The sequence below is a fragment of the Ipomoea triloba genome, chromosome 4 (genome assembly GCF_003576645.1).
Source record: "Ipomoea triloba cultivar NCNSP0323 chromosome 4, ASM357664v1".
Classification (NCBI taxonomy): Eukaryota; Viridiplantae; Streptophyta; class Magnoliopsida; order Solanales; family Convolvulaceae; genus Ipomoea; species Ipomoea triloba.
Genome location: NC_044919.1, coordinates 13,952,421 through 13,963,470, shown reverse-complemented (window position 1 = coordinate 13,963,470; position 11,050 = coordinate 13,952,421). Strand labels below are relative to the sequence as shown.

At 29.6% G+C, this 11,050-nt stretch overlaps 1 protein-coding gene across 1 annotated transcript; it reads left to right on the top strand.

Annotated features, from left to right (window-relative positions):
• Positions 1 to 10,045: 10,045 nt before the first annotated feature.
• On the top strand, positions 10,046 to 10,555 carry LOC116015850 (beta-D-glucosyl crocetin beta-1,6-glucosyltransferase-like). Its single transcript, XM_031256019.1, has one exon. The coding sequence runs from the start codon at positions 10,046 to 10,048 to the stop codon at positions 10,553 to 10,555; it is 510 nt and encodes a 169-aa protein (XP_031111879.1).
• The last annotated feature ends 495 nt before the right edge of the window (positions 10,556 to 11,050 follow it).

Sequence of the window (11,050 nt, the reverse complement as noted above, 5' to 3'; positions counted from 1 at the left end):
GTATCTTCGATTTATAAAAGATTTTGAAGTTTTATGCAACAAACTAATGTTTGACGTTCATAGACCACTTGGATATTGGATCTTTTATTTGATCCTCATGATGACAAATCCTAAACTGGTTATATTTTGCTTTACCCTTCTGTCCTATATGGTGAAGAAGATAAGAAGTGGAACTTTTGAAGCCATTCAAATATGAGACCCAAAATATTCTTTTTGTTCATAACTTTTTTGTTAATAATATTCTATGTTGTACATACAACTTGTTTTCTTAATATGTATGAGCATTGTATTTAGTTATAATTATATGCAAATAATATTGCCACTTACATTGCTTAGACATTAGCAAATGTACTGTGAGTATTGTTTAATGCACATTTTTCATGCTAATTGTTGGGAGTAACATTGAAAGACCGAGCCCAGCATCATGTCATCGCTTACCTTTATACAAGTATAAATAAATAGGCAATTGTTATCCTTCTGACAAACGATGATAAAGCACTTGATCCTTATACTAGTATTTAATTTGCTCAAAATTAACAATAATATCTACTTAAATTAAATTATGTGTGTACAAATAAAATTCCACATTGTCCAAACTTTTTTTCTCTTAACGATTATGAGCATTATGTTTATGACAAATTATATTGTGGACCACAATTCACATCGTGAGATGAACTACTAATAAATATTTATTTGTAATATACTAAATGTTCATTCTTAATATAGTAATTGTTGGATATCTTTAGGTTGTAAGCGAAGTAATAGAACAACCAATCATTATTCTGTGGACCATAAATAAAAAGTACATTATTTGTGTACATAAAGTAAATTATCTAAAATTACAGTATTTTGTATACTATCAAATAATATGCATTCATTATACAAATAATGTACTTTTAGTATATTAAAATGTACATTGTATTCAGAGAAGGTACATTATTTAAATACTAAAAATACATTATTTTGTATTAATGTACATTCAGTACACAAATAATATACTTTTAATGTATTAAAAATGTTTTTTTTTTATGATTTGCGTAATAATTTGCCGTAGAACAACCAACCCAACAACATTAGTACAGGGGGAAAAAACCAACCAACCCAACAAGCAATTTATTTCATGGACCAGGGTCCATATAGCATTATAGACCATAAATTGAAACAACGAGGTACAAAATTTCATAATATAAATGACAAAAAATCACAACACATGACACATAGCATGCATAGCATTATAGACCTAGCAGGATTGGAAATATGAGGTACAAAATTCATACTCGTAAAGTACAAAGTTTATAACACAAGACACATACACATGTTAATAATTTATGGTCATAGATACAAAATTTTAAAACACAAGACACATAAATTTATAACATAAGACACAATTAATTTGTTTCAGCTAAAGAATTTATGCTCACAAAGTATAAATTTTTATAAATAATACAAAAAAAATCATAACACAAAATACATATATGCATGCACGTGAACCAGGGTTCATAGTAAAGCGTGAACCCTTGTCCATGGTATATGGATTGTTCCACTACCATTCTCTCTATCCTTCTAATATAGGGCCTATATAATAGCTTTCGACAACATCCTTATACAATCATTACATCATCAATTTATTATAGAGGGAGTTTTCCTACCTTACACATACTCTTACTTTTACTCCCAAATATTATACTTCCTTTAATGTCTTCACAAGCAAACAAGAATAATCAAAGAGAATGGGAACCATAATTTTAAAGTATTGATTGAAATGATGTCACCTCATAGAGTATTGTTGAGGCCGGGAGTATAAACTTTCGCTCCATGCAACATTTTACTTATAGTAGAGGAAAGTTTCTTGGGAGTTGGTAACTGAAAAGAGAGATAAACTAAAAGAAAAATAAAGTTGCTGTACCTAAAGCCTGCTAGCTAGAGTCAATACTTGTGTACGCAGTAATACACTAATGACATGTTTAGTTGGATAGAAAATAAATTCTATTGAATTTTTTTTTAAGTCGAGGAAAATGAGTTATTATGTTGTTTAGTTGGATAGAAAATGTTTTGTATGAAATTTGACTTTTCAAAATGAAAGGAACAAATTCTTTTGTTGAGATAGGTATTTTGTTTTCCAAAGAGATTGGGAAGAAAGTATAAGTCCTTGGGCTATTTTACCTTCATCAAAATTGATTAATTACACATGTATATATAGCCAAACCATTAATTACTAAGGGCATATTAGTCTTTATATTCATAATTCATTACCATTCGAAACCCAACCAAACAATGGATTTCATATTCTCAGTAATTTCTTTTTCACCAACCAAACAGTAAAATCTATTTTCCTGTTAATTTGTTTTTCACAGAATTTGAATTCTAGCCAATTCCTTCAAATATTTTTAAGCGAACCAAACGGGATGTAAAATACATACTCCGTATCATTTTCCATTATAATAAACACAAGATCAAATTGAAGCAGTTTCATCATTTCTTTTAGTAATAAGAAAAATACTTAATTGTTATTCAAAAGTATGCATTAAACAATCTTTAATTTAATGAACACCTTTAAGTAATAATTGATGGATTTTTCTCATAAAAAAGGACACTAATTATATTTTTTATTTAAATCTATATATGTTCCATTAAAAACACTAGCTTGTTTGACAAATTGACACAACTTTATTTATTTATTTTAGATGATAAGAGAAAATTTCAATCACCACTTAAAGTTGTGCACTAAGAAGTTTTTAATATGTATTCCCAAACAGTAAGTGCGGATTTTTCGTCACTTAAAAACACTAATTTTACTTGGGAATTTACATATCATTTTTCATTATAAATACTACTTTAACAATTTGACGCAATTTCATCTTTTAAATTCATGGTTGCTGTCATTTAACAACCATATTTTGGCATCTTGCAAGTTGCTACTTACGTTCATTTATTGACTATTTCCTAGCTTCATTTTTGTTAAGAATATAATTTTTGACGCAATTTCATCTTTTAAATTCATGGTTGCTGTCATTTAACAACCATATTTTGGCATCTTGCTAGTTGCTACTCACGTTCATTTAATTTATTGACTATTTCTTTCATTTTTGTTAAGAATATATTAAAAATGAAGGAATAAGCCAGTAGCTTAAAATAAGAGCTTATTTTGAAAAACTACTTTGGCTGTGTTTGTCAGAGCTTATTTAGGAGCTTATAGCTTATTTTAAGCTACTAATAAGCTAAAAGCTCTGTTTGGTAATGTTCTCAAAATAAGCTAATTAATAGCTTAATTAAAATAAGAGCTTATTTTGAAACGCTACTTGGGGTAGCTTTTAAAAAATAAGCTAGTAGCTTTTTAACTTTTTTCCATCTTTATCCTTATTATTTTAAATAAATGGCATCCTTTACCCCTCTCAATTAAAACATTTTGACATTTTCTTTTCATTATGTTTGGTAGGAATTTCAGTTTGACATTTGTGTTTGAACATTAATTTTTGTATGAACTAATCTTATGAATTATAAACATTTTTTTTTACTTTATATATTTTCAAATATATGTTTTTACTTTATATTTTATTTAAATATACTGATTTCATTATTTTATATTTTAATATATAAACAAACCTATTTAAATTTAAAATTATTTAAATTGTATGAAGATGTTCTTTTTAGTCTTTTTACATTTATCAATTTATCAAAAAGCTAATTTTACCAAACACTTTTAAGCATAACAGCTAGCTTAACAGCTCTTCAGATTTCAGCTTCGAGCTTATGGCTCTGTTTGGTAAATGGATGTTGGCTGATTGGGTTGGCTGTTTGGGTTAGAAGGTATTATTTGTTGATAATATTGGTTGATTGTAGAAAGTTGTTTGATAACTTGGCTGTTTGCTGATGGCTGTTTGGTATAATTTCTTTTCTCAAAAAGCTAATTGAAAAGTCTGCTTTGAGTAGCCTTTTGAATTTTAGTATTTTGGAGTTACNCTTTGAGTAGCCTTTTGAATTTTAGTATTTTGGAGTTACAAAAAGCTTATTAACCAAACAACTAATAGTGGTTAAATAAGCCAAAATTGACTGATAGGTTGATTATTTACCAAACAGGGCCTATGGGGGTGTTTGGTTATTGGCTTATAAGCTAAATTTTAGCTTATTTGATCAAGTTTAGCTTTTTGACCAATCAATAAGCTATTTTGAAGTGTTTGGTAAATGGCTTATTGGCCTTAGCTTATTGGGCCAATAAGCTGAAAATTGAAAAGCTAAGGAATGTAGCTTTTTGTATCAGCTGGTTGAAAACAATGGGTATATTGACTATTTTATCTTTTAAAATCAATGGGATTTACTTTTAAATGGGTGGTGTGTTTGTTATTTTATAATAATAATAATAATAATAATACCCTTAAATGTCATTTTACATTCAATCAGCTACTAGTAAACAGCTAATTTACCAAACAGTTTTTTATAACCAGCTAATACAACCAGCTGGTCAAACCAGTTAACGCAATCAGCCATCAGCTACTAGCTAAACCAACCAGCTATCAGCTATAAGCTATCAGCCGTTTGCCAAACACCCCCTATAGCTTTTCAGTTTTCAGCTACTTTTCAGTTTTCAGCTACCTTTTCAGCTAGGTTTGCCAAACATAGCCTACCTGAAGTGCGTTTCAAAATAAGCTCTTATTTTAAGTTATTAGCTTATTTTGGGAGTAGTACCAAACAAAGCTTATAGCTTATTAGTAGCTTAAAATAAGCTATAAGCTCCTAAATAAGCTCTGTCAAACACAACCTTATTAGCTTATCAAAAAGTAAATTTTACCAAACACTTTTAAGAATGACAATTAGCTTAACAACTTTTCAAATTTCAGCTTTGAGCTTATACCTTTTCAACTTTCAGCTACTTTTAAGCTTTCAGCTACTTTTCAGCTTTCAGCTACCTTTTCAGCTAGGTTTGCCAAACATAGACGTAGCTTTTCAAAAATAAGCTAGTAGCTTCTTAACTTTTTTCCATCTTTATCCTTATTATTTTAAATAAATGACATCATTTATATCTCCCAATTAAAACTCTTTTAGCATTTTTTCTTCAATATGTTTCGTTGTAATTTTAATTTGATATTTGTGTTTGAACAATAATTTTTGTATGAACTAATTTTATGAATTATAAACATTTTGTTTTACTGTATATATTTTTAAATATATGTTCTTACTTTATATTTTATTAAATTATATTGATTTCATTATTTTATATTTTAATATGTAAACAAACCTATTTAAATTTAAAATTATTTAACTTTTATGTAGATGTCCTTTTTAGTCTTTTTACATTTATTAACTTATCAAAAAGCTAATTTTACCAAACACTTTTAAGCATAACAGCTAGCTTAACAGCTCTTCAGATTTCAGCTTCGAGCTTATAGCTTTTCAGCTTTCAGCTACCATTTCAGCTAGGTTTGCCAAACATAGCCTAAATGTAAAAAGACTAAAAAGTAAGGACATATTTATAAAATTTAAATATTTTTAAATTTAAATAGGTTTGTTTACATATTAAAAATATAAAATAATGAAATCAATATATTTTAATAAAATATAAATTAAGAACATATATTTGAAAATATATAAAGTAAAACAAAATGTTTATAATCCATAAAATTAGTTCATACAAAATTTATTGTTCAAACACAAATGTCAAATTAAAATTACAACCAAACATATTGAAGAGAAAAAGCCAAAAGAGTTTTAATTGGGATGGGTAAAGGAGGTCATTCATTTAAAATAACAAGGATAAAAATAGAAAAAAGTTAATAAACTACTAGCTTATTTTTGAAAAGCTGTTTAAAATAACTTTTCAAAATAAGCTCTTATTTTAAGCTACTAACTTATTTTAAGAACATTACCAAACAGAGCTTATAGCTTATTAGTAGCTTAAAAGCTCCTAAATAAGCTATGCCAAACAGAGCCATAGTATAGCCGCCCATGAATTAAAGACATGGAAAAAGAAATGTTTAATTTTTCAATTGTTTTTTGTTAATTGTTAGTTTGTCTTTAACTTTTTACCGTTGTAATATATATTCATAATTCTTTTAAAGTTACAATTTTAGCCCCAGAAACAACAAAACTATTAAACTCTATTGATATATTACTTAGTAAATGTATATTTTGAAATTTTATTATCTTTACTAGTATTTACACCCGTGCGATGCACGGAATGGGTTTGTTATAATATATTAAGAATATTTGAATGGATATACAATTATTTAAATTATAACATCAAATATTATATAGTGCAAGTGAAGATATGAGTTGGGTCATTTATGTTTGTTGATGTTACCATTGCTTGAATTCGAGTAAATAATTGCTCAAATTAATAGCTAATGTGTAGATGTAGGCATGCGGTGTTGTAACTTTAGAGATTTTATATATCATTGTTAGGAATTTTTAGAAATTGGCCCAGTGTACTCGTTCTCTGGCAAGTTAGTTATAGTAATGAATTGCTATCCTAATTCATTTGTATAGATGATTTATTTTTTGTCTAGATATATAGCAACTTTATCATTTTGAAAAAAAAACATAATACCATTGATTATATTTACACATTATTGAAAACCTCTTTGTAGACGACATTGGAAATCGCAACACAATTTTGTCCATCCTCGTCTACCGCTAACACCTTCAGGCCATTAGGATGACTGACTCGGGAGAAAGCCACATACAGTATAATTGATCGTGACTAAAGACCGGTTTGTTTAGCAATAACCTAACGTGAGTTAGTGTTTGGCATTGGCTTTTGTTTACAGTCATGGCATATGCAAGCATCAACGGGAATTGTTTACGCTGGAATTTGAAGGGCAATCTCGTATCAGAAGGACTAAGAGACATTCGGGGGATAAGAACTTTGGTCCCTTCATGTATCACATTAACTATTCTTGCTTCGACAATGTGATATGTCAATCTTGTGATAATGAGCCGCGTTCCGTTACAAAGACCAAGAGAGTGGTCTATGTTTCGCAATAACATAACAGATGCACCGACCTTTAATGTCAATGAATGATTAGGAAGACCTGACAATCTCAAACTATTTGGGAATTCAGGAGTGTGCACTTCTGATAGATTTTCACCGCCTGATTCTGCCTTACAAAAAGAGTCACAACTTAAATATGTTCGTCCTTCTGCAGTACAGTATTCATATCGCACATGTATTGATTAATTTGATCAACGACATCTAAAGTCGGCGAGAGGATCGCTCGGCCTTCTAGCGGTGACTCATCAAGCATGCCATATCTCGAGCTTGGGAATGTGCTCTCAACTATAGTTGCTATGGGATCGTGTCCACACTTCAACAAAAACCTTGCCAGAATATCGATATCAGATGAACCATTGTTTACAACCCCTGCAATCCCATCTCCGATGTCTGCAATCCATTTTGAAAACCAATCAACTGTATGTCTGCAATCCATTTTATAAACCAATCAACTGTATGTCTATCTTTCTCTGAAGCTAAGGTCCGTAGTCTCAAGTTCTTGGTCAGCCTTAATACCTTGCAATTTGTCCACAGGTATGAAGAATTAATAGTTGCTCCGACAACTTCTGGTCTTGTTGCTTTCGGAATAACAGGTAGGATCTGTTGCTTATTAACTTTTTTCCATTTTTATCCTTATCTACTATACTAATAAGAGAGCCAAAGAGAGTTAGGCTTAAAATGGGTAGAAAAATGGCGGTCAAATTATTTAATCAAATGGATGGTTCAGATGAATTATTTAATCAAATTGATGGTTAAGATAATTCAGATTAATATTATTAATAGAGATTACCTAATTTAACCTTACTTTTATGATTATCCGTTAAATATTCTCTTCTCTGTTAATATTCCCTTAACTTTTAACTTACCATTAATTTCTATAAGAAAGATCTTAGGTTCGAACCTCATCTCAATCAAATTTGACATAATTAAGTTTCTCACTCTATTTACTCTTATTAAATTAAATAAATTAGTAGCTACAACAAAAAATGATACATATGTATTTCTTTAATTTAGATTTATGTGTATGTCTACAATACCTTTATTTGAAAAAATTATTCATTATCAAAAAATTAAATTAAATTAAATAAGAGAAATAATTTCATTACTTATATTGTCTTTATTTTCTCTCATGCAAAGATTCTTTACATTCAAATTTATCAATTGATATTCATTACATTGTTCATTATCTTATTTTTACAATATCTTGTAATTAAATATCAAAGTTATAGTACAAAAAAATGTTATATATTTATTTACCAAGTATTTTATTAATACTATGAAAAAAAATTTTAAAATAATTTGAAACTAATTATATTAACTACTTGGGGATTGGTTGACAAAGAGAGTACTCAAATAACCCAACAAACTGAAGCGGAACTGCTCTATTTTACTCTTATTTAATTAAATAAATTAGTAGTTACACCAAAAAATGATACATATGTATTTCTTTAATACCATGAAAAAAATAAAAAAAATAGTTTGAAACCAATCATATTAACAACTTGAGGGATTTGTTGACAATGAAAGTACTCAAATAACCCATTACCCAGCAAATTGAAGTGAGAAATAATCTTTTAATATCTTTGGAATATATAATATTTTAAAATTTCAAATTTTTATTAATTTATTTAATCTTTTTTCTTAAACTAGGGATTTCTTTATCCACAATAACTCATTCAACAATAATGGTTGAACCAAATGAACCCCAAGCAGGCCTAAAGGAAAGTCCATAGCTCTTATATCATAATCTTATTGCATGACGTTGTAATCTATGCTACCGACAATAACCGAATTGCAAATAACACACTACCAACAAAAGGGAAGAGAACAAATAGTTTATGAAGACAATGACAATGTTACTCAAAAGAGAATTAAGAACACTTAGAAAAATTCAAATTAAAAGTAGTATTTATTTAGACTATCAATTTTTAGACTAAATATTTAGACTATCGATTTTACAAGGTTGCAAACATTTATTTTAGTAATAATTATAATGAATTTTCTATATTATCTTGGATTCATATACTTTGAGTTAGATATTTAAATAAAAAAATTTGACATTCAATTACACATGTATAAACTTCTCCTATATAATCTTGCATTGATATACTTTCAAATATTTATTTAAATATAAACATTGGGCATTAACCCATACGCACAATGCGCGTATAAAACTAGTTATTTTAAATAAATCACCTCCTTTACCCCTCCCAATTAAAACTCGTTTGGTTTTTTCTCTTCAATATGTTTGGTTGTAATTTCAATTTGACATTTGTGTTTGAACAATAATTTTTGTATGAACTAATTTTATGGATTATAAACATTTTGTTTTAGTTTATATATTTTCATATATATGTTATTACTTTATATTTTATTAAAATATATTGATTTTATTATTTTATATTTTAATATATAAACAAACCTATTTAAATTTAAAACTATTTAAATTTTATAAAGATGTCCTTTTTAGTCTTTTTACATTTATTAGCTTATCAAAAAGCTAATTTTACCAAACACTTTTACGCATGACAGTTGGCTTAACAACTTTTCAGATTTCAGCTTCGAGCTTATAGCTTTTCAACTTTCAGCTTCTTTTCAGCTTTCAACTACCTTCTCAGCTAGGTTTGCCAAACATAGCCTATATTTCTTGCCTGTCTTTTCTATCCTTTGTATGCTAACTATACAAATTAAATGAAAAAGAATACCACATATATGTAGGATAATTACTTATTTTTTTAATAAAAATATATCATATTCATTGATCCTTTAGAAGATTTGTCAATGGCTTGTTTTTTTATTATTTTTAAATTTAATTTTTTGTGTTTAATAGTACTTTTAATGTAGTTTCTAAATATATAAATTTTATATATTAATGCTAAACTTAATAATATGAAAAATTGGATTAAAAATTACTTCAGTCAAGCCTCGTTAAACGAACCAGACAACCATTTTGGGACGGAGGTAGTAACTTTTTCCTAGTATTATTCCTTACATGTAGTGTCGTTTGGACCAACATTCCAAGCGCCCGCGAATCAAGAAAGAGACGACGAAACGGAGCTGATGGATTGGCTTGGGAGAAAACCAGCGAGTTCAACCATGTTCGTCTCGTTTGGGAGCGAATATTTCTTGACCAAAGAAGACACAGAGGAGATAGCCTATGCCTTGGAGCTCAGCAACGTAAACTTCATATGGGTGCTTAGATTCCCCAAGGGAAGAGAAATCTCAACACGAGAAGCTCTCCCGCCAGGCTTTCTTGAAAGAATCGGCGAGAGAGGAAGAATAGTAGAAGGATGGGCGCTGCAGGGGAGGATTCTCGGCCACCTGAGCACCAGCGGGTTCGTGAGCCATTGGGAGTGGAATTCAATAATGGAAAGCTTGAGTCTCGGCGTTCTGATCATCGCCATGCCAATGCAGCTGGATCAGCCGGTGAACGCCCGGCTGATGGTGGAGATTGGGGCGGCGGTGGAGGTGGAGAGAGACGATGACGGTAAGCTCCACTGGGAGGAAATGGCGGAAGTTGTGAGAGGGGCGGTGGGAGGAGAAATTGGAGAGAAATTGAAGAGAATGTGAAGAGAATAAGTGAGGATTTGAAGTCCGGAGGGAGCAAAGAGATGGATGCAGTCGCCACGGAGTTGGTAAAGCTTTGCGCCAAACTAGAAAGATGACGTGCGATGGCGTCACTTTATGATGCATACCAAAATTATTACAAAAGATTATATTTTTCGTCCCTAAATTATAAAGTAATGGTAAAATTCGTCAAGTGTTGATTATGTTCACTTTTAATCCCTAAATTATTATTGGTGTTACACATTTTGTCTTTTGTACTCACTTTTCGTCCCTAAGTTATACTAAAATTACAAATATTGTCCTTAATGTTTTATTAGTAAAGGGACGGAAAGTGCAACGTCCATGATAATTTAGGGACCGAAAGTATGATCAACACTTAGGACAAATTCTACAGTTACCATATGACATTGATGTTTTGCGTAGGGTTGGAGTGTCAAAAGATATTTATGTTAAAACGGAAGGTCAATGACTTCCTGAGTGTCGGTCTCGAAGGAGGGA

Excerpts from the sequence above, each read along its gene's own strand:
- LOC116015850 (XM_031256019.1), top strand. The coding sequence starts at position 10,046 with ATGGATTGGCTTGGGAGAAAACCAGCGAGTTCAACCATGTTCGTCTCG.